The 24,491-nt window shown below is 35.8% G+C and overlaps 2 protein-coding genes across 2 annotated transcripts; one reads left to right on the top strand and one right to left on the bottom strand.

Moving 5' to 3' along the window:
- Positions 1-20: 20 nt before the first annotated feature.
- Positions 21-4,895, top strand: LOC116129483. The gene is made up of 8 exons (XM_031415224.1): positions 21-1,121; positions 1,343-1,451; positions 1,933-2,113; positions 2,743-2,810; positions 2,926-3,041; positions 3,145-4,041; positions 4,236-4,333; positions 4,415-4,895. The coding sequence occupies exons 1-8, from the start codon at positions 21-23 to the stop codon at positions 4,419-4,421; spliced, it is 2,577 nt and encodes an 858-aa protein (XP_031271084.1). The 3' UTR covers positions 4,422-4,895.
- Positions 4,896-5,456: 561 nt separating this feature from the next.
- On the bottom strand, positions 5,457-11,163 carry LOC116129637 (O-fucosyltransferase 29). Its single transcript, XM_031415366.1, has 9 exons — positions 10,627-11,163; positions 10,430-10,529; positions 9,984-10,060; positions 9,518-9,606; positions 9,224-9,413; positions 8,702-8,883; positions 8,243-8,345; positions 7,621-7,949; positions 5,457-5,838 (listed from the first exon to the last, which is right to left on the bottom strand). The coding sequence occupies exons 1-9, from the start codon at positions 10,900-10,902 to the stop codon at positions 5,457-5,459; spliced, it is 1,728 nt and encodes a 575-aa protein (XP_031271226.1). The 5' UTR covers positions 10,903-11,163.
- Between the last annotated feature and the right edge of the window lie 13,328 nt (positions 11,164-24,491).

The following is a 24,491-nucleotide window of genomic DNA, read 5'->3' as shown; positions in this document are numbered from 1 at the left end:
AAGTTCTAATTTAAGTCATCATGCCGTTATCTCCTTCAATTTCCACTGGCCACCTTAAAAAAGGGGACCGTGAGACACATCAGAGAGCTACTTTGTCTGAGGAGACCCTTTCTAAACTTAAGGAGGCTAGGACACAAGCAGAGGATGCTGCTGCCTTTGCTGCTGCTGCTGTTAGTCAAAACCAAGAAATATGGAAGCAGTTGGAAAAGCAGAAAAATTCTGGATTGGTGCTGGATGTTGAAAGCAAACTAGCTTCTGCAGCAGCAGCGATTGCTGCTGCTGCTGCTGTAGCAAAGGCAGCAGCTGCAGCTGCCAATGTTGCATCGGGTGCAGCAATGCAAGCGAAATTGATGGCTGATGAAGCATTGGATTCAAGTGGTTATGGCGATTCTAGTCAAAGTAATGCATCTTCTCTTTCTGACAGTGTGAAAGATTTGGGAAAAGCTACTCCTGCATCCATCTTGAAGGGTGAGAAGGCCATAAGTGCTTCCAGTTCAGTTATTTTTGCTGCAAGGGAAGCTGCTAGAAGGCAGGTGGAAGCTGCTTCTGCTGCTTCTAAAAGAGCTGAAAATATGGATGCCATTGTAAAAGCTGCTGAGCTTGCTGCAGAAGCTGTGTCACAAGCTGGAAAAATTGTTGCTATGGGTGATCCTTTGCCTTTGAGTGATCTCATAGAAGCCGGTCTGGAGGGTTATTTGAAAGTGCCCCAAGCATCAACTCGACTGATTCTGAAATCTAATAATGTAAATGGTGAAAAGGCGAACATTGATAACACCAGAGAAGGCCCGGATACCTCTGCCAAGAATTTAAAAGAGGTGCCTTTGGGCAATAGAGAAATGCATACCACTAACCAAGGGAAATCACCTACTTTGAGAGAGATATCTGAGGAGTCATTTGAGGGTGCTCGATTAGTAGATGGCTTTTCAGGTTCTGTTGCAGTCAGTGGAAAGGGTACGAAGGGGCACAAGGGCGGGAAAGCATCGGATTTGGCTAAAAACAAAGGTGTTGTTCCTGAAACTGAGACTGGATCAAGATCCCCGTCCATCAGTGTTCAGATTGAGCACGAAAAGGAGGTCGAACCCTCAAAAGAGAATGGCATCAAGGAGGGTTCACAAGTAGAGGTTTGTGAAATTTTAGTAATTTGGAATTTCTGTTTATTTTTTAGTAAAATACTTGCATCTTTAAGTTTTTTACTTGTTAGATTTTTTGGACTCAAGCTTTGGTGTTGATAAATTTCAAAATTTGGCAAGCTCCTCCTTTTCAAAGTGAAGTTTGTTTTTGCAGTTCAACGATATTGTATGCTTATCTTTTAGTTGAATATCTTGGCCGTTTTATCTCTTAGGTTTTCAAGGAGGGCGCGCAATTAAAAGCAGGCTGGTTCACAGCCAATGTATTGAGTCTGAAGGATGGGAAGGCATACGTTTGTTACTCTGAACTTACATCAGAAGAAGGTAAACTTTTGTTTTTTATCTGACGAAGTGAATCAACTGAATGTATATTCTTTGAATACAAAAACATTGTAAATTTAAAAGATAGAAGTTTTATCTTATATTTGGTGTGCTTATTTTATGGATCACTCTAGCAATATATTGTTCTATGTTCATGTTACTGCATAAAGTTTTCTGTAACCATGATGCACATAGCTGGAGGTCAGGACATTTGATGGGTGAATCTTGCCATAAAAGAAGGTTCATAGTAGTGTTATCCTCGACTGGCAAACTTGCCTGTCTCATATGATAATGAGTTATTCACACGGTTAGAGGCCGAGTCCAATAGGACAAGAGCCTAGTATGATTTGTTAATGAAAATACCAATTACCTGAAATCTTCTGACATACAAGACTTTTCTTAGAAGGAATGTGGAACTAGAATTTGCTCTTCATGTCGTGTATCAGTTGTTTATATTTATGTGTATTTGATCTTTAATATGTAGGCTCAGAGAAGCTAAAGGAATGGGTTGTCCTTAATGGTGAAGGAGCTGAGGCACCCAAAATACGCATTGCTCGTCCTATTACTGCTATGCCATTTGAAGGTACAAGGAAGAGACGCAGAGCAGCTATGGGGGAGTATACTTGGTCTATTGGAGATAGAGTTGATGCTTGGATGGGAGATAGGTATGCCCATTCATGGTCCTACATCACCTGTTCTTTGCTTTATGTGTACTCTTGATTCATATCCCTTTTTCTGCTCGAGATATCAAGCGTATTATAGGAATTAAGGCAAATTATTGAGTTGCGATTAAATTACACTTTTGCAGGGGTTGGTTCTATTATTTCTGACTTTTAATGTGATACATATTTTAATAATCTTGCATTCAAATTCAATACCCATCAAGAACCAAGAATTCATGGTACATCTTATGCTCATCAGATTTCTGTAATTTTTCAATCCATCATCACTATTTTCTTGTATAATAATTTTGGGCCCCATTTAAGGCTAAATCCTAGGTAGTTGGACTAATTATTTTCCATTTTTCTTGATTCTTAATGATGGTTTAGAGAAATGATTTACAATTTCTAGCATAGCTGTATATTCTGTAAATAGTAGATCCTGAGATCCCCCTCCTCCCAACTGATCATCTACAGTAAAATCGATTTCGACAACCATGATTTAATTACTAAGGCTTTCAATTTGTATCTACAAGTGTTATTTGATTCCTCTTCAGCAATCTTTGCTTCCTAATATTACTGTCAATTTTGTATTACTGTGTCAATTTAGCTCATGTATATGTTTATTGTTTTAGCTGGCGGGAAGGAGTTGTCACTGAAAAGAGCAAGAAAGATGAAACATCGTTTACTGTTCATTTCCAAGGTTTGTGTAATTAATTGTCTTGTTCCATTGACAACCTTTGAAGGTTGTATCCTCACTTTTATAGAATATAGAGCTTTTGGAGTGGAAATGATTGATGATGTGGTTCTGCCTGCAGTGCAAGGAGAAACATCAACTCTTAGAGCATGGAATCTTAGACCTTCTCTCATTTGGAGGGATGGGGAATGGGTCGAGTGGTCCGCTTCAACAGAAAACAACCGTGCTTCCCATGAGGTTTTATGTTTTTCCTTTTGCTTTTGTGTTTGATATGATTCCAAGACTAACTCCAGAAACTTTTCATTTTGTTACTTATACCAAGTCGAAACTCTGTTTTCAGGGTGATACTCCGCAGGAAAAGCGACCGAGGTTGGGCAATCCTGCTGTTGAGTCTAAAGGGAAGGATAAAATGTTAAAAGGTATTGGCATTATGGAATCTAGGAAGCCTGATGAGCCAACATTACTAGATTTGTCAACAAGTGAAAAAATATTTAATATTGGAAAAAATACTAGAGATGAGAATAAACCTGATACACTCAGAATGATACGGGCTGGTCTGCAGAAGGAGGGATCTGGAGTGGTTTTTGGTGTTCCTAAGCCTGGTAAGAAGAGGAAGTTCATGGATGTAAGCAAACATTATGTTGTAAATCAGGCCAGCAAGAGCAGTGGGGCAAATGACTCAGTTAAATTTACAAAATATTTGATGCCTCAAGGTCAAGCATCAGGATCTCGCGGATGGAAAAATGCTTCTAGAAGTGAACCAAAGGAAAAACGTGCAGCTGTATCCAAGCCAAAGGTTCATAAGTCTGGAAAGCCACCAAGTGTTTTGGGTAGATCAATTCCGCAGAAGGACAATTTTGTGAGTTCTTCAGTGTCTGCTCCTGATGATGGTGGTGCTGTAGATCACATGGCAAAGATCAAAGATTCTACAAGGCATGTTGACACCACATCAGGAAAGAATGACCTGACGGAGTTTCAATCCATGTCTACTTCTGAGGGAGCACCAGAGGGTCCAATCTTGTTTACTTCGATGCCTCTCTCAGCAGATGCTGCATCTAAGAAAGTTTCTGCATCAAATCCTAAAACTGAACGGGTGACTAAAGGGAAACTTGCACCTGCTGGTGGAAAGTTGACTAAAATTGAAGAGGACAAAGTCTTTGGTGGTAATTCTGCAAAATCAGCATCTGAACTTGTTGAACCTCGTAGATCTAACCGCAGAATTCAGCCAACATCGCGGGTGAGCCTTTAGACCTTTTAAATTCCTCTCTAAAAATTGGTTACTTCATTATCCTTTCTGGTTACAGTGACTATATTCTGTTATCAATACTGTGAATATCCTGTGTCCTATTTTTTAGTTTCATGTTGTGTTAAAGATTTTTATCTGCCTGATTGTCAATACAATGTGCTTATTGAACTTGTTGCCTTTAACAGTTATTGGAAGGTCTGCAGAGTTCATTGATCATCTCAAAAATTCCTTCCGTTTCACATGACAAAAGTCACAAAAGTCAGAACAGGAATATGCCCAAAAGGTGAGGAAATCAAATTTCAGAATTCACTAGAGATGTTATCTTCATACATTAATGAATCTCTGACTGCTTTGACTTTAACAGGGAATAACCATGGTTGAGAGGAAGCTCTTAGAATGACAGGATTGTGTCAAGAGGAAAGTCAATAGTTACTGGGTGACCAGCATGCACCAGCATAGTTTTTTGTGTATATTTATGATAGTGGAGAAAAGCTAGGAATGGAAATTCTTGCTTCCTTGGGTTTAGTTAATGAGATCTAGCCAGTAGATGTTAATATTGATTTTAGCTTTCTTTACAATTATGATTTGGTCATCCTAGGTCTTACCCTAAAAATAGGTTGTATATGGAAATTTTCCATGTAGTTTGGCTTGAAATTACATAGAAGCTTTGAAGATGATAATTTTTACTCTTCATGGAAGGCAATATGCTCACCTTGGCCATCTGATCATTCTTTGGTGGTGCCACTCACATTCACAAAACGTGATTAGTGATAATTGTTCTTGTGGTGCACTGCCCGCAATATTCACAAACCTTTTCTTTTATGTATTTTGGATACGCCTCCGTAGTTTCAATAGCCAGTTAATGGAAGTTCTAATTTGGGGACAAAGTGACTTTCCTAGTAAGTTTTTTTGAGTTGTGCCTGCTAAGCTGATAATTGGAGAGTAGATTTACCTTGCAATGCCAGTTTGATAGAAAAAGTTGGCTTGATGAAAACTAATGTATATTATCTGAAGTTTACATTTTTTGGTCTTAAAGTTTAGGTACCTTAAGTGCCCCTAAGGATAATAACAAGCAGTTTATTACTTACACGAAAAGAGATTTACAGAATACTTGAGTCGCGTGGATCGATGAAAGAGGATTTTATCATCAAACTATATAAGTATCGGTTAATAATTGGGCTTCACCAGCACATTGGTAAACATATAACACACCAATTTAACCGGAGGTCATTATGTATGTAATTAAGTAAAACATCACAACAGGATTTGGGAATTACCTACATACCTATACCTAACAAAAACTATTTATTAACAATTGCAATCCATCAAAGGTTTCCTTTGTTCTGTACATAAAGTCAAATTCAGCCATTTGAGTTGGCTTGAGCCGCACTAAAAACTTTAGCCCCTTAGTCAGGAAAATGTTCATCAAACTCGTCATCTACAGTATTTACCCGCACTTTTCCCATGCTGTTTCTAAATTTTTTCTCACCTTGGTTCTCTTCATCTTTAGATTTAACAACTGAGTTCACGGAATCTAATTTCAAGTGATGATCCCCATTTTTCTTGTTTCCATTATCATTGGCTTGTTTTTCACAGATACACGAATCTGGGAATTCATGAAACTCACCTCTTCCTGGTTTCATCTCATCTGGCTCTCCCATGAATCCTCTTTGGCATGACTTTACCTTCCTGGCAAAAGTATCCCAATCCATCTTATGTCTTGCCATGAACAGAGCACTGAGCCTCTTCGCATTTGGTCTGATGGTCCTCTTATGCCCCATGTACCTCCTACAATGCATCATGCATGATCAATAAGAGATAGTTACTGATGAATGTCCAGAAGGAAAAACAAAATCAAAGAGCAAAAATAGTGATAAAGGATGATTGAAACTATGAAGATCAGCAGTCACAAGAACAAGGAATCTGAAATCTGAATATTTCACTATGGGAGATGATACTTTAGTTAATAAGATCCAATATTTATTAGACAGTAAAACAGAAATGGATATTGCCAGCTATCCCTTTCTAAGAGACAGAAAAATCCAAGCACAATAAAATTTATGAACCAAATGTAAGTCCCAATATACTGTTTTGAACCAAATGTAAGTCCCAATATACTGTTTCATGTTCAATTGTAGCCTTATTAATATACTTTTATTTAGCTTGGTTTTTAGCAGTTTTAAGTTATTTTCTGATAAATGCTGTACTTTGTGTCATTAAAGTCAGTTTATTATCTGCATAAAAAGTTGTTTCACTTTGCACTACCGTAGAGAAAGCTGTCAACTCCTGTCAAAATCAAGAGGCATCCACCTTCACAAGTAAACCTTGTGACTATTCTATCAAACTCCTAAATTCTTTTAAGTCAATTTCTAAAATGCAGCTTTCGGTACCAACCTACAACACCCAGTTAAGTTTATTTTAGTGGACAAACCAGTCTACTAGCTTTTGTCAGATTTTGTCATGCAGTTGTAACTGTATTCTAAAATAAGTTTGAATACCAACTAGAGCTGATTAGTACAAACAATGTCAGATTTATAAAAATCAAATGCTACACGATAGTCGTAAGATAATATCACTGGCAAATACATAACAGATAAGGACACCCACCACACTACATATTTCCAGAATCAAGAATATTCACCCACTTTTTAATTGATACTGTTAACTTTTCAGTTCAATTTCTGTTCTTTCAGAACAACTAGAGGGCCCCTAGTGAGAGAAATCTCTAAGAACAGAACTTTTAGTTGTTTTTCAACGAGCAATTTCATATTAATTACCAACCATTACTGACAATATAGATAAGAATGAATATTAAAAAACAAAGTCCCGAAGAAGTTTATTAAGCTGTTACTCATTCGGCCAGATGGCAAACAGTTATTTTGCTACCATATTAGCCACTTGGTTCCAAAGTGCAGAACAATCCAACAAGGGATTATCAATGAGCAGTAAATGTGAAGATTAAAAATATGAGTTCATATGCTTCAAACCTAGTGAACCCCCTTTATTGCAAGAATGAAATCACAGAGACTTTTTCAAGCATTAGCAGGAAAGATGCAAGGATTATGATGATGGTACCCAATAAGCAGCCTCAAGTTCCATTCCTCTAATGACAATGATACCCTAGCTGGCTAACCCTCATCAGCATGAGGCCTAAAGGCCTAATTTCAAACATTATTTTCTAGTTGACTCACTAACACCAAATCATCACTGAACAAAAAATTAAATTAATTTCACTCATAAATATTGCTTGAATCCACTAAATGTATGAGCCGGAATTTCTATTAGATTTATTCTACCATACTCAAAATTAAGATTTAAGTCAGTGACTTCATTCAGTTGGCTCTCCTCAGTCCTCACTGCTATATCCCAGTCAATGCGTTGTATTCTTGCATCCAAATTTACAGTTCTTGCGTTTTGTTGAACCAGAAAATTTATTTCTATTCATCATCAGCAATCCACAGATAAATATTTAAGCACAACTCAATCAACCATACCTTCATACCCAAGAAACAAAGTTTAAATCGAAATGCATAAGAGCGTGATACAAAATAAATGGACCAGATTTCTCACCTTCGACCCGCAAGAATTTTGGCCATATTTCCATTGTTGTTCGTGACAAAAACATCGCTCTCATCACAGACAATGTAGTCAATGGCAGCAAGCCTAGATGAGAATGGAAGAAAAGGTTTCAGCTCTTCATTGGCAAGCATCTCCTTTGTATAGAAGTTTGGGAAGAGTTCTCTTAAAGGCCGCAGAGTCTCTTCTCCGCCATATATTTCTCCAGAAGCAACATAGAGGTATGTATCATTTGCAAAACCAATTGCCCGCAGCATCAACCCCACTTCATGAGGAGTAAGTGGGCACTTCCCTCGCTTGCGCTCTCCCTCAGGACTTAAATCCTGCATAAATAATGGAGAAATACAATGTTACCTTCAAATTACTTGATATAGATGGAAGAAATAGGCGTACAACTTTTCATAAGCACTGTACACATAATCTTTGGGTAATTGGTTAAGAAATGTATTTGCATTTTTCAATAAAATAAACCAATTGAAAAACGGAATATAGACAGTGATTGTGTATTCCATCAGAACTTTTTGGTCATTTGTGTGAAAACAACAAATAAATTAAACATTCTGCTGACTGAAATGAACAACCAAAGAAAATAGGTCATAATGAATAGTAATCTCACAGGTAATGTTGCCCATCTTTTCCTTATTTCACCAAGCTCATATCTCTCTTTCTCACCTCCACCATAGTAACACCCAGAAAATGCTAGCATATCAGGTTCAAACCTGTAATTAAATATTTTTCGGCACATTATGGAAATTCAAATATGTGAAAAGAAATTCATCCTCTATAACCATTCTTGTATATATGTACACCCTTATATATAAAATTTATGTCTTTACAGACAATTGTATGAAGGTGTGGAGCTGCAGTTGGAAATCTACAAATAACTGAAGAAAAATGATTGTGAAAGTATTGAATGATTAACTATTTAGGACATATCTTCAGAACCACATAGAATAGAACAAAAATATGAGGATGAGTGGCATCCAGCACAATACATTGTAATCTATTTGAGTGTTTATAGACATAGCACTACATGTACACTTAACTTTCATACTTTTTAATTATCAGGACAAACCTCAAGTGAACTGCAATAAAACGTTTTGCCATCTTTCGCATTCTCATGACAAGTTTCTGACCAAGTCCTTGGATAGGTTTTGTAAATCTTAAAGCATGATAATTTACTCGGCAACGCAACTTCTGCAGCTCCTCGTCTAGGTCATTAGCAAGTCTATAATCAAACTTTGTCAGTTGCACCACCTGCATATCCAGGGTGTTAATGAGACCAAAATGGAACCTTTTAACAAAGATTGTCTTACAGATAATGGATAAAAAATTTAGGATATCACAGGAACAACAAATACTAAACCTAACTTGATAGTTTCATAGAATCACAGACATTCTGAATTCATGAGATATATCCAAGTCAAAATCTTAAAAGAAAGAGTCAAGGCTGTACTAGTAACTAAAGAAAAGATAAAAGCTTTTATCAGCAAATTATATATAAAATCAAATTTGAAAGAAATAATAATAATAATAATAATAATAATAATAATAATAATAATAATAATAATTACAGATTGTACCAAGTAAAACTTACACGTCTTCTCAACAGTATCGGCAGAACTTGATCAAGATAATATTCAGGGGTTGATTTCCTAGGAACTCGCATAGTGTAAGGTGGTTTTTCCATTGATCGCATCACTTTATCAGGAACTCTTTTTACAATAGTCACATCTTTTGAAAGAGAAGAAATGAAATGATTAACGTCAAATATGTTGACAAATTCGCTGCATGACACATACAACAAGAGGAAAATTGGTAAGCAACACAACAGGAGAAATGGATTACAGTTCAAATGCTACTGCTAGTAGTTGATAGAATCTCAACTTACCTATCATCCTTCCAATAGGAATGATGATCCAACTCAGGTACAACTAAAGTGGTATTAAGAATACGAGCAACAACCACAGCATCTGTTATCTGAGTTTGAGAAATGATTGTTATTCCCAAATGTAACAAAATCAATTTTGGTATAAATTCGGAAACTGATAAGCACAAATACTTAGGTTCAAGTCTTCAATGACATCAATTCATGCGAAAAGCCAGGCCACATCCACAATAGCCCTTGCAGGGCCCTGCCTCACCAGGGCCAGCACTGGATAAGGACCTTTTGTGTGTGTGTGCGTCTGTGCGTGTGTGTTTTACGAGTATCATTTAAAAGACTAGTTAGGACTTAATTCAACCTCACATAACTAAAATCAATTATTCAAAAGCTGCTGGTGTATTGTATTGTAATAATATAACTGGTATGACAACAATATCTTCTACTAGAACAGGAAATAATATCTACTACTTACTCCTGTTCTTTGTTGGTTGAGTCCTCCACTTGCTGCAATAAGCAAATAGCCATTTGATGATCGCTCGGTTGTGGCAGCTAGTTATCAAGATTAGCAGTGTTAGAAAGAAAAAAAAAAAAAAATACAAAAACATAGACAGAGCGGCTGATACTGGAAAAGTCTCCATCAAATCCAGTCCAATTCTGATCATGGACCAACAACATTAAAAAAAATAAAATGTTTATTAGCACTTAGAAAGCTGAAAGCAGTTGTTTACAAAGTATAATTTAAAAAAAAAAAAAAAAAAAAAAAACAGAACCGACAAAAAAGGCAGATTCAGTAAAATTACCATAGAAAAATGCATTCATTATGGTTCAGTAAATCTTTTAAGTAATTTAGTGATAATGATAACAAGGAACAACAAACTAAAAAATAATAATACAGTAACTGAAACAAGTTGTATTTACCAGCAGACTTTTTGCTTCTTTCGCTACATCCATAGTAATAATTCGAATAATTCGATTTCCAAATTTCAATTTGCGCATGTCGACTTCCAATTCCTTCCCTCTACATTACATAGCACGTATTTCATAGTCAGTGTAAGCTATGTAGCTCAAGTATTCAAACTAAAATTAAAAGGGAAAAAAAAAGGTGAAAAATTTACCAATTTGGAGTACAAGCTGGGCTTAACCAATCGCTGAGAGTACCATTCAAGATCAGATGCTACATGACCAGTGAAGAGCGAAATCAACCCCAAAGCAAAAAGCATCAAACCACAAACTAAAGGCCACGAGATCTTCCTACGCTGCGAACCATAGGATCGCCATCTCCACAGCACAAAATGTTTGACATTTCCGTTGCCGTTGTAACCGTTCTGTTGCTGTAACAAAGCCAGGTTCGCCGATATCAAGCTAAAACTCCACGCTTTCGCCACACCCATTAGCAATCGATTTTACCCTCAGTGTCATCATATATTTACAGTAATGCCATGGAAATGGAGGTGGGTCTCTGATGGAGAGTTTGAGTGGAATGAGTGAGGGAAGGGTGAAAGTGCTCAGGAATTAGTGGATTCTTGGGAATTAGGGTTTGGTGTGATGAAGAGATTTGAAATGTGAACACTGTAAGTGTGGAGGTTTTGGAGAGTGAAGCGAGTGAGAGACACAAGTGAAACTTTATAATTTTATAATTTTAATGTTAATTAATTTTTAAACAAAATAGCACAGAGGGGGAGATACTTTCCCCAGAATCCGGATTATTAGGAGAGCCTAACACCGTTTTTGGGGATTGTTGGTTTGTTTGAGGGTGAATTTGGAAATAACCTAACGTCATAATGAAAGCACGTCTAAACGTTTATTTTATATTTAATTATTTAAACTAAAATTGAAAATTATGATATGATAAGTTATTTAAGGAAAACAGTGTAAGTAAGAATATAAAGAGGAATTATAATTGGTGGATTAACAGTCAATTAAAATTTTTTGGTATATTATTTAAGAGGTTTTAAGTTTTTAATTAGATTACTAATAAGGGGTCATTGAAAAGATTTATTTAATTGTCAATTTTAGAATCTCAAATAATTAGTTGAGATATGTACAAACTAACTTAGACATCCTGAGAAACAAAAAGTGGAAAAGAATATAAATAAATATCTGAATAATTAAAAATATATCAAATAAATAAATGGAAAGTGGAAACCCGACAAGGAGCAGGAGCACTAGTCACGTTCAAGTTATGAATGGTGTAATTGAAAAGACTAGAGAGGGAGTTGGTTTGTCTGGATCCTTTCATTAATTTTGTAAGAGTAAAACGACATTTTTCAAGGAAGGTTTCGCGAATTTGCAATTTTCATCGATGGTTTCATAAGTTACTGATTTTCACCCTTAAATTAATAAAAAATTATTTAATCTAGTAGTTAAAAAGACAAAATGGGTAAAAATTTCAAAATTATCCTTGATTTCTGAAATTCACCCCACCGACAATTTTAGGCCATTCTAGCATATTCCCAATGCAGTCGACCCCTCTTGACACCACCATTACAATTCTCTCAACCCCCACATCAAAACCTTTTAACCTCCCCGTTTGATTGAACCTCCCAATCACTGGTTGTTGCTATTAGTTTCAATCAGCGTTTCATCCAAATTCTGGCAAGTCCCAACACCGAAAACCACCCCCAACACCACCAATAGCATCACTGGCTTCCCTCCCATCAAAACCCTCAACATCGCCGACCGTAATTGTCCGTCGATCACCACCACCTCTCCCTTAGGTTTTCGCATTTTATCGCGCCTTTTCAGCCAAATTCTGGCACCTCGTCGAGGTGCAATTGGGTGGAAAAGTTAGGGGTTTTTGTGAGGAGGATAAGGGGATGATGATGGTGGTGTCGGGGAGGTCCAATAGTGCCGGAATCAAGCTGGATTTTTGGCTTGGTAGGGATTTTCTCTGGGGGTTATTTTGAGAGAAAAGTAACGGTATTAATTTAAGAGTAGGAATCTGTAATTTATGAAACCATGGGTGGGAGCCGTAGATTCGCCAAACCTTGGGTGGGAAAATGTAGTTGTAATAGCCACTTTCTACTCATATACTCATAAAATATACATAATGAAAACACATGGAAGATAACATAAATAGTTGGGCCCAAAATTTTCTTTTATTAAACATATATATATATGTATATATTCTTTACACAAAATTTGTATCATGTACAAAAGTGATCAAAAACATGGTGGATAGTGTAACCGCTTCCCCTCGCGTGCCGATGTCCATCCGACCGTGTCCTCACCTAGATCCTGCAAAACATAGGAAACAACGGGGTGAGCACTAAAATAATGCTCAGTAAGTAAATCCCCTACTCATCTAACCCCGTAACTCTCTCTATAATTCTTTCCTTACAATTCTCATTTACTCTTTCTCTTATACTTCTCTCTGTTTTCTTTTTCTCACAACTCTTTTCTACTAATTCTCTTTAGTAAGTCACAACCTCATCTTACCGGAGGCACGGCCGGGACTCATTCCCGCTCTACGTGACTTCTACTCATTCTAGCCGATCGGACTTGGTTATGCATGGATTTGGAACCCTTAGCCATGTGAGTGCATAATCTCTCTCTCGGGTACTCTCGGGTATAGCCCTCATCCGCATGCACTCTCACGGGCTACACCACTTCTCTCTCTCGTACTGATGCCGCTCTCTCAATGCGGTATACATGCGGGAATACTCTACCCATTACTCACGGGTTTCCCATTGCACAACCTATTCTATTCTCTTTTTCTCTCTTTTCTCTTCATGAAACTCACACTCAAAGTTCTCTACTCTATTTCTCTAATGCAATTAATGCATATGGATGACTCATGCTCATTAATGCACTCATGAAATGCAATTATGCCATGTAGCAATAATTAAGGTTCTCTACTCTTACTCATGCCTTACTCAAGCATTTCATCATACAACTCATGTGCATACAAAACTCTACTTGATCTATAACTCTTCTCCCCTATTGAGTCATCCCAAAATGGGAGAAACTCCCTTATACTCTCTACGTTCCTGTCAAAGAAAGACACTCCCAAAGAATTTGGCTCAAAACTCTCTCCAACTTCCATCAAACTCAACTCAAGCTCAACTCAACATCATAAATCTCAACTCTTCTCATAACTCAAGTATACACAACAATAACTAGAAATAACCATCCATCTCATCACAATTTCTCAATAAAAATAAGATATACACATACATACATAAATCTCTACTCAAAAAAGTTCTTAAATCTTCACTTGGGTTGGATTTACTTACCTTGTGGGTAAATAACTTCTCTAGCACTTTTCCTTCCCCTTGTTGTCTTGTCTTGTCTCTACAACTTTAAACAACAATAACAACATAAGACTTCAACAAATCATAAACAAATTCTCATCTAAAGCAAGAATCCTTACCTTAGGATGCTTTAGATGAAATCTCTACTAACAACCACCCAAAAACTCCCTAAAATTCCTTAGAAATCTTGGAAGATTAAATGAAGGATGAGAAGAAAATAGAGAGTGAGAGTGGCGGTGAAAATGGGTGAAATGAGGGTTTACTACACTTAATCCCGTATTTAGCTCATATTATAACCACTCTTTCCCATTTTGCTCTTGTTCTTCCTAGAAAATTCCATCTTTGTCATTTGATTCATTACAAACACACCCCCAACTCCAACACATTCTCTACTAAATTTTCTTACATTTTACTCTCCACTTTTCCTGCCAATTAGGGGTAGAATAGTCATTTTACCCCTATAGAGAATTCTCGAAGACTATTCTTCGCCCCGACGAAGACTGTAATACCAAGATTTCTCAAATCTCAACCAATTTTAAAGCAAACACTCAACCAACTCAACACACCATTTCAACCAAAGACCAACCAACCAAAAATAACAACATACAAACTCAATTGAAGCTGGATCAATGAACATTTAAGTAATATAATAAATCTAAACTACATACCTTAAGCAAGGCGTTACAGTAGCTTACTCATTTTGTAATATTATAAACAAGCCATGGTCCACTAGTTGTAGTTATTTCTCCCCTTAAGCTTTTTGTTTCAATTGATTATGATTATCCCTACATCATAAAAAATATTTAAATTATTCTATTAAAATTTCTTATAATTATTAAAAGTGGGAGAAACACATATATGTTTCAACATTATATATATTTGTCGGCATTTGAAATAAAATTAAGGGCACATCTGTAAGTGGCAATTAATTAAGCATGCCTGTTCTTACCATAATCCTTTTCAATTTCTCTTTTTTTTTATGTGGTTCGTTTATCTAGAAGAAAAGTGGGTCCATTGTCTGCCGTTTAAACATATTCATAATTAAAAGTGATTTATGGTAATTATTAACGTTTCTAGTGATATTGATACTGTGAGTATAGTGCACGTGTGACAAGAGTTCTCATAATAATTGAAGGGGCTGTTCGAAGTATATTAGAAGAAGAAATATGAAATATTAATATTAATAAATACTGCCATCACTCTAAGCAACATGCTGGCACATTTAATGAGTAAACATGACAACTTGTTAGATTTTATTAGAACCAAAATGAATTTATAATTTGTTTATGGAAAGTCAATCTCTCTGAATGGGTATCATATTCTTGTATATATGCTTTCAAATTCCATATGGCCCTGATGCCGATGCAGTAAGCTACAAGCACCAGGAGCTATGGTTTAGTATTTGACCATTCATGTATATATTACTTTACTAACATTAATTAATAATTGAATTAGCAATGCATTTAAAATGAACCCGGTGCCTATGAACATGGAAAATAAGGCTAAGAGACCTGTTGAGTGAAGACTTGAAGCTGCGTCGTTTTGGAGTTAGTGATGCGCTGCCGTTTTGAGCTTTGAGTGGACAATTTCAGACCATTGATCAAACAAAGATCCAACGGCTACTATCATCAATTCCAGTCAACTCTATAAAAGCAACAGAAAAATTCAGATTCACTGCAGCTTCTTCTTCGTTTCGTCTAAGAGCATTACACAACTTGAATCAAATTTGTGTGATTTGTAAAGATTGAGTGATAGGATCTTGTCATTTTGTGAGGGTTATAGTTCTCTCAAGGTTTAGAGATTTCTGTGGGGATATCTCTAGGATTAGAAGTTACAGGTTGGTTTGGTTTAAGGGTTGTTCAGATTGGGTTGATCTGAGTGTGTATGTGAATTGTTTTCAATTAAAGATTAGTGCAGTGAGCTCTCCATTTCCGGAGTTCAACGTGGATGTAGCCTATTTGAAACAAGATAGGTGAACTACGGTAAAATTTCTGCTGTTGATTCTTGATTGTGTGTTTGTGTGATTGATAAGTTAGGTTTTAGTTACAACAGTGGTATCAGAGCTATAGGAGTGAGGTCTAGCTGATTGAATGAGTATCGGGTCGATCGAAAAGATTTTTGGAAATCTAGGGTTTGAAGGAAAATTGGGGTTTTTCAATTTTAAACACTTCTGGGTACTCTAGGGCTCTTAGATTGAAGATCCGAGGTTCTAATTGGGGCCTAAATTGGGATAATCATCACACACACCCACCATGGCTACGACCAGAATGGAAATTACGCAATATGATGGGAAGATTGACTTTGACAGTTGGAAAAAGAAAATGAAGGCGTTACTCTTGCATAATAAAGTAGCTCTTGCACTGGAAAAGAACACAGAGAAGTGGCCTGAAGAAAAGCTAAAGAGAGAGGCAGAAATTGACGAGGAGGCATACAATCTGATCATGATGAATCTGTCTTCCAACATACTAAGGAAAGTGGATGGGCTGGAAACTCCTCTGGCGATATGAGATAAACTCGAAACTCTGTATGCTTTGCAATCTGCACCAAACCTTGCTTTCTTGAAAGGTGCCTTGTTTTCATATAAAATGGATAGTGTTAGGTCAATAGAAGATAATTTAGATGAATTTCTAAAGATGACACTGATCTTGAAAGGAACTGACCAAGAACTAGGGGACACTAGTCTTGCCATGATCTTATTAAACTCTTTAACTGATGAATATCTTGTTGTTAAGAATGCATTACAATACTCTGGGACCGTACCTAGTCTGGATTTAATCATAGCAGGATTAAAGGCTAGAGAACTAGAACTAAAAGTGCAACACAGGAATGGCAATAACCTGTTTGTGAAGAGTAAAGTAGAATCCAGTCAATCAGGAAAGAGCAACACTTATAATAATGGGTCTAGAAATAAGAAAAAGGGCAAAGGAAATAATAGGCCCAAAGGAGAAACTAGGAAGTGCTTCCATTGTAATAAAACAAGTCACTTAAAGAAAAATTGCTTTGACTGGATTAAAAAGAAAAAACAGAGGAACACTGAAAGTAACCTAGCCTCAACCCTAAACAACATAGAAGAACCTGAAGTTCTCACTGTGTCCAACTCTGATAGTATACAGGAATGGGTTCTAGACTCTGGTTGTTCGTTTCACATGAGCCCTAATAGAAATTGGTTTCAAGACTTTGAGCCATATGATAATGAAAAAATGTTTATGGGTAACAACAATGCATGTAGGGTCAAAGGTATTGGCAGTATAACAATAAGACTAACAGGTGGGAAATTGATTAAGTTAACTAAGGTTAGGTACATCCCCGAGCTTAAAAGGAACTTAATTTCTCTAGAGACACTTGATGAGGCAGGCTACTGTTATAAAGCTGAAAAAGGGAGTCTAAATGTATACAAAAACGGAAACTTAGTCCTTAAAGGAGAAAAGAAAAATGGCCTATATATCCTCTGGGGAAATTATAACTCTGAATTATTAAATATTGCACTTGTCTCTGCTAATCTCTCTGTGACAGATAAGTGGCACCTCAGATTGGGCCACATGAGCCAAAAGGGAATGAATATCCCGAGCAACCAAGGAAGGTTTGGTAAGGACACTATTTCCACTCTTGAATTCTGTGAAAATTGTGTGTTGGGAAAACAACATAGGTTGAGTTTCAAAAAAGGGACTCACCTAGCCAATAAATGTTTAGAATACCTACATGCAGACCTATGGGGACCTGAAAAAGTAAGGTCCCATGGAGGAAATAGTTATTTCCTCTCTATTGTAGATGACTACAGCAGAAAAGTGTGGGTATACCTTCTTAGATCGAAGGACCAGGCCTTAGCCAAGTTTAAGGACTGGAAAATGTTGGTAGAAAATCAGATTGGAGATAGAGTTAAGACTTTAAGGACAGACAATGGTCTGAAATTCTGTAATACTAAATTTGATAGCTTTTGCAGTGAAAATGGTATCCTAAGACATAGAATTGTCAGAAAAACCCCTCAGCAAAATGGGGTAGCTAAGAGAATGAACATGACCTTGTTAGAAAAGGTCAGATGCCTGCTATTCACCTCTGGATTACCAACCAGTTTTTAGGGGGAGGCAGTAACTACTGCTACTTATTTAGTAAATAGAAGTCCTTCCACAATTATAGACTTAGATTGTCTAGAAGAGAGGTGGTCTGGTAGAAAATCAAATCTGAATCACCTAAGAGTGTTTATATGTGCAGCTTATGCACACACAATGGGGGGGAAACTGGAACCTGGGTCTATTAAATGTGTTTTTCTAGGATATCAAGAATGCATTAAAAGATATAGGCTTTGGGATAGAAAGTCTCACGGGGTAAAAATCATTATGAGTAGGGATGTGGTATTTAATGAAGGGATTTTCCCATGTAAAACTACTAACAATGATACAGGCAGCCCTAGCACCTCTGAAGAAATTCCAGCTTCTAGTGAGAATACTCAAATTGAGGTGGAGCATGAAATCCAACAAACTGATACACTTCAATCTGAAATAGAAGAAGTAATTGATGTTGATGCAGTGCCAAATGAGACAGAACAAGAAGAAGAAAATGCAACAGAAGTGATGACTGAACCTCAGAATGATCTACAACAATATCAGCTTGCAAAGGACAGAGTTATAAGAGAGGTAAGGCCCCCATCTAGATATTCATATGCTGATCTAATATTCACTACTTTGCTTGCAAGAACTGAAATATAGAGAACTGAACCTGAATCATATGAGGAAGCTATGAAATCTAAGGACCGAGATAGGTGGAGGGCAGCAATGAAAGAGGAAATGCAGTCACTTGAGGTAAATAGAACTTGGTCTTGGGTTCCCAAACCTAGAGACCACAAACTAATACAATGTAAGTGGTTATTCAAGATAAAAGAAGGAATTTCAAATAATGATCCCCCTAGATTTAAGGTCAGGTTAGTGGCCAAATGGTATACACAAAGAGAGGGCATAGACTTCAATGAAGTCTTTTCCCCTGTTGTGAAGTATAAAACCATTAGGTTAATGCTATCAGTTGCTACCCATAACGACTTAGAGATAGAACAGTTAGATGTCACCATTGCCTTTCTTCATGGCAACTTAGAAGAGAAGATATTCATGTGTCAACCTGTTGGGTTTATAAACCCAAGAATGCCTAATCATGTGTGCCTATTAAACAGATCGTTATATGGACTTAAACAGTCCCCAAGGCAATGGTACAAGAGATTTGACACATTTATTGTGAGCATAGGGTTTACTAGAAGCAAATATGACACCTGTTTCTATTTCAAATTAACTGATAATTTTCCTATCTACCTATTACTCTATGTTGATGATATGTTGCTTGTGAGTAAGTCTAGGTAAAAAATACTTGAATTAAAAGAAAAACTCAGTTCTGAGTTTAAGATGAAGGACCTAAGGGTAGCAAAGAAGATTTTAGGAATGATCATAAATAGAGATAGGAAAAACAGTGTACTAAAAATACATCAGCAGTCATACTTGCAGAAATTGGTGGCAAAATATGGAATGGCAGAGTCAAAGCTGGTCACTATGCCCTTGGCCAGCCACTTTGTGCTAAGTAAAGAGCAATGCCCCAAAACTGAGGCTGAAATGCTAAAAATGGAATTTGTACCTTACTCAAACATAATAGGATCTGTGATGTAAGCGATGATTGGTACTAGGCTAGACTTATCCTTTGCTATATATTTATTAAGTAGATTCATGTCCAATCTAGGAGCTAAACACTGGACAACCTTAAAATGGGTAATAAGATACATAAACAGTACTCATGGTGTTGGGTTAGAATATTGCAATAGAGGTGTTTCACTTGATTTGGTTGGTTTTGTAGATGCTGACTTTGCAGGTGACAAAGACACTAGAAAGTCAACCACATCTTACTACTTCACCCTTGGAGGCAACTGCATAAGCTGGAAGACTCAGCTACAACCTATTGTAACTCTCTCGTCAATTGAAGCTGAGTATGTGGCAGTTACCGATGTGTTTAAAGAAGCATTATGGCTGAAGGGAATTCTGTATGAGGCAAGCTTGACTAATGGGAAGGTGATTATTTACTTAGATAGCCAAAGCGCAATTCACCTAAGTAAAAATCCTATTTATCACGAAAGGACCAAACACATGGACATGTGCTTCCATTTTGTAAGAGATCTGGTCACGCAAGGAACAATTGATTTGAAGAAGGTCAACACAGAAGACAACCCTACAAACATGGGCACTAAGATAGTCACTCCTGCTAAGCTCAAGCACTACTTGAACTTACTGTTTATAAAATAGGCAGGAGTGACCAGAGTGATGAGGGATTTGTTTGTGAGCAATCTGCACTAATAGAGTTTAAAGTCTTCGAGGTGGAGATTGTTAAGTGAAGACTTAAAGCTGTGTCGTTTTAGAGTTAGTGGTACGTTGCCGTTTTATGCTTTGAGTGGACAATTTCAGACTATTGATCAAACAAAATCCAACGTCTGAAATTATCTAACTTGAGTTTGGAAACTCAGAATGACCTGAATTTAGAAGCTTTGGAAAGCAAAGGAAAAGAGCTATAACTTTCATGTTTTGGGTTTTTCCTAATTCTGACCGGACAAGGGCGAAAACTTGGCTTGAAGTCGTGAACAATATGCTGGGAACTAAAGAAAAACGTTTTTGGACGTACTTCAGTATTTTTGCCATAACTTGAGCTGTAGATCTTTGATTCTACTGATTCTTGAACGAGTAGAAAGATGTTTTAAAGGGCTACAATTAATATGTTTAACACTTCTTCAAATTAAGACTTTATCATGCTCAAATGTGGCCCGAAAGTCTTTGCCGCGGCGAAACCTACATCAGATGTAAAAATAAAACGACGCGTTTTGGCTTGCTAGGGCTTGGTCCTTAAGTGAAAGAGGTATAAATTAGAGCGAAAAGGAAAGAAAAATAGTCTTGGTTCGTCATTTGGGAGGCAGCTCATGGAGGGAGAAGATTATTGAAGATTTGGGCTTCAAATGAGAGAAGATTTCTGCATCTTTTACTTGTCTTTCAATGATGAATCTTGATTCAGTTTGTTTTTGTTATTTTAATTCCTTTTTTAGTATGAATTGAGTTGTTTAGCTCGGGTTTGATGTAACCTTGATACAATGATTCAAATTTATATGAATTGATTTGCTTTGAGTTTTAATTTCATGATTGAGTGTTTATCTCTTTGCTTAATGACTTTTGGATGTTTGATCACCATTCAAATGTGTGTTGTTCATAATGAGACTGAGAAGTGATTTGTGATTGTATCTCTTGGGATAAATACCGTAGATTAGCAAACGCTAGAGATAGGTTTAGCGATCTATGAAATCTAGATAGAATTCCATAAAGCTTAAAAGACTTTGAACTATTAATCTTCATTTTGTTGGGTGCAGAAGTTTAATAGGGATAAGTAGGGAAATGTAGCCTGAGAAGGTATGTTTTATAACTTAGGGAATTCGATTTTCAATCAAGGAATTAGAACTTGTGTAATATATTCTATGAATTGGGTTAGCGTATCTAGGTGAAATCAACACCCTAACATTTTTTAGCATTGTTTAATTAGTTAAGTTGTTGGGTTTTGCTTTAATTTCATTATCATTTATTTATATTTTGTTAATTTGTTTTTAGTTGTTAATTTTCCATCAATCCAATTTATTGTTGTTTTAATTAGGACTTAAACTAGGGAAATCGGTACTTAGTAGCATTATCCTCGTAAGAACGATACTCACTCATCACTTTATTACTTTGTGCAACTAATGTACTTGTTATTTATGCATGTTGTAGTTACAGCGCATTAGAGAACATAATCTAACTAGTTTTCGCCCACAATCCAACTTTACTATTGTTTAATGTTTTGCAGTTAATTTAAAGGTAGGGCAGCCATGAAATTGTGAGATTATTTCCTTGTGGAAATATGGGAGGAAGTATTTACCCATGCGTATTTGTTGCGCAAATCTGGCATTCAACACTCCTCTTTAATTCAACCTACAATGTTAAATTATTGTCTTTACTCTTTATTTGGGTTGACAGAATGTGTCAGATTCAACACAGAAAATTATGACTCTGCGCATGCCAACCTATTAGTAAATAACATTCTAAATGTTACAAATATTTTCATATAAAGTAAAGGCCAAAAAAATAAAAATAAAAAAATAGAATAAAAATTCAGATTCATTATATTCACTCTTAGATTTAATTTTTGTCACGTCATTTTATATAAAAATCTTCATAAGATTTTTTTTATAAGTGTTGTATCACTCTTCAATAAAGGAGTAAACAATAACTTCTTGTATTATGCACAAACACTTTATTTTACATCAAATTTAACATTCTTTGTGATTTATATATGGCATTGTTTGATTTATCAGAGAGGTTATTCCCTACAAATATTCTTAACAGTGGTCTCTTTTACTATTTTCTTTGAACCCTGAGAAGGCTTAAAAAAGGTGGGAGAACTATTGTAGCAAGGTCATCATCGATTACAGAAGAAGGAGATTCAGTTTTGAAAGTTTGGAACTTTATCTAAGGTACAAAAACTGAACTCATTTTAGTATTTACGTAGTTGCATGTGTGGATTATGTAAGTATTTTTCATGGTCGTTTTTATTTATTTATTTATGAAGTGGTATGGAAAATGTAATGAAAATGATTAAAAGAAAAAAAAAAGTTCATTTTTGGGTTGAGTGTAAAGTACATCAAAGAAGAAAACTTACTGTTCCAGTGTGTTAAACCTATTTAAACGACTTTTTTCCACCCTAGGTTTGCCTTAACGACACTTCTCATTCAAAAAGTTTCAAAATACCATTTTCCCACCCAATCATCAGGTCCGTTAATAGTTTTCGTGATGTATAAGGGCATAATGGTCAAAAGACACTTAAAAGTAAGGGCATTATTGTCGATTAATAATTAAAATTTGAAATTGAAGTGTAGCGCTTGGCCATTGACACGTGTCCATCAGAGTTGATAGTTGAAAGAAAAGGAAAAAGAAACGCACAAGTCATTCGACTTTTGCGTGTTTTTGAAGCAGAGACTTGAGAGTTTTGGTCAGGCACATAGCCACATAATAACTTGTGGGTTCAATTGAATCCACTAAACTTTTCAAAAATTTCAAAAAAGTATTTATAGTTTATAAATTTTACAATTTTAACCTCACTTAACTTCATGTTGACCCCACAAAATAAATTATTAATTAATATTTTTAAAACTTTTATCTTTTCTTTATTTTCTCTCTTTTGCTCTCATATTATATTTTTCCTTTGGTTGGATACTCAAGAAAGGCTACTCCTTTGGATTACAAGGTAAGATGATACTAATTTTATTTTTATTTTTTTACTTAAAATTAATTCTTTTCTTTTAGCTTTCTTAATTGATGAAAGATCATGAGTTATGAGTTTTTGTTGAGTTTAATAAATGAGTTTGAAATAATTCCTAGATTTTTATGTGGGTTTTGATTTAATCTTTTTTATGTTGAGGTATGGGTTAATTAATTGTTGTTTTAAGTTGGGTTTGATAAATTGTGGTTAGTTATTGAGTTAATTTTAAATATAGTTTAAAGAATTGATGAAACCCTAAGTTGTAGAGATTTGGGGATTTAGTTTAATTTCGATATATTGGTTAGTTACTTGATATTTAGAGTTAGATTTGATGAGTTTTCATGGGTTTATGAGTTGAATTTTATTGGATTAGTAGATATTATTTGAAAAACCTAAGTTATGAGCTGAATTTTAATAAATTTGTGTTGTTTTTTAATTGTAATTGCAAATAAATTATATTTCTGATAATAAAAATTCTTTTATTTTTTTAGTTATGGACAATTTTTTGATCAAAAGAAAGTTTTCTAATGAGGAACCATCAATTGAACAAAACATAAGGTGTCACGATAGTGCTCACAATGAGCCTATGGAATCTAGTTTAAGACAAACATATGTTAAGTTTAACTTGAGTAGTCTTCCTGCAGATCCTGGATTGAAGATTAAAATTTTAAAATATCATCCTAATGATAGAGACAAAGGGAGAAAAGCATACTTGCAAAAAGGACCTTGCCAACCATACAATCATAATTTTAAAAAGTGAGCAATTGAGAATTTAATGCGTCGTTTTATTCCCATTTGGTTTAGAGAATATGCAAATTAGTTGGAGTATAGTGTAGAAAAGGAGGGTGTTTTTGTTTGTGTTGTTCTCTTTTTAGACATGAAATTAGCATTAATATAACCTGTTGCAACTGCAAGTGTTGAAAGAACATTTTTTGCGATGAAGGTTGTGAAAAATCTGACTACGGAATCGAATGGGAGATCGATTGTTAAATGATTGTCTTATTACATATATTGAGAGAGAGATATTTGATGGAATTGTCAATGAAACAATTATGCAACATTTTTAGAATATGAAAAATCGTCAAGGACAATTGTAGAATTGATAATTTGATATATATAACTTTTAAAAGTACATTTTTTATGCTTATTACTTCAGTGTATATTTTATTGTAAATTTATCAATTTTGATGTTTTGAATCCACTTACTCAGAATCCTGGCTACGTCCCTGGTTTTGGTTGATGTCTTCGACTGCCTTCTGATGACTATTTACGGTGACCGATGAGTGTTAACAGCGAGATAGACTAGCAGTGGAATGGCGGTTTACAAGTTTAGGGTTTTGGGTTCGTATACAGTGTTAACGATAGGGGTTAGGGGTTGTTGACAAGGACTTTTTTCAATGAACGGCAAGGTTTTTGGCGACTTCTAGCGACAA

Source organism: Pistacia vera, unplaced genomic scaffold (genome assembly GCF_008641045.1).
Source record: "Pistacia vera cultivar Batoury unplaced genomic scaffold, PisVer_v2 Contig212, whole genome shotgun sequence".
NCBI lineage: Eukaryota > Viridiplantae > Streptophyta > Magnoliopsida > Sapindales > Anacardiaceae > Pistacia > Pistacia vera.
This window is presented reverse-complemented; position numbering and strand designations above follow the sequence as displayed.

Excerpts from the sequence above, each read along its gene's own strand:
- LOC116129483 (XM_031415224.1), top strand. The coding sequence starts at position 21 with ATGCCGTTATCTCCTTCAATTTCCACTGGCCACCTTAAAAAAGGGGAC. Across the intron at positions 1,452-1,932 it reads TGAACTTACATCAGAAGAAG|GCTCAGAGAAGCTAAAGGAA; the intron begins GTAAACTTTTGT and ends TTTAATATGTAG. Across the intron at positions 4,042-4,235 it reads GAATTCAGCCAACATCGCGG|TTATTGGAAGGTCTGCAGAG; the intron begins GTGAGCCTTTAG and ends TGCCTTTAACAG.
- LOC116129637 (XM_031415366.1), bottom strand. The coding sequence starts at position 10,902 with ATGGGTGTGGCGAAAGCGTGGAGTTTTAGCTTGATATCGGCGAACCTG. Across the intron at positions 7,950-8,242 it reads AAAGATGGGCAACATTACCT|GATTTAAGTCCTGAGGGAGA; the intron begins GTGAGATTACTA and ends TTATTTATGCAG. Across the intron at positions 5,839-7,620 it reads AAAATTCTTGCGGGTCGAAG|GAGGTACATGGGGCATAAGA; the intron begins GTGAGAAATCTG and ends GATGCATTGTAG.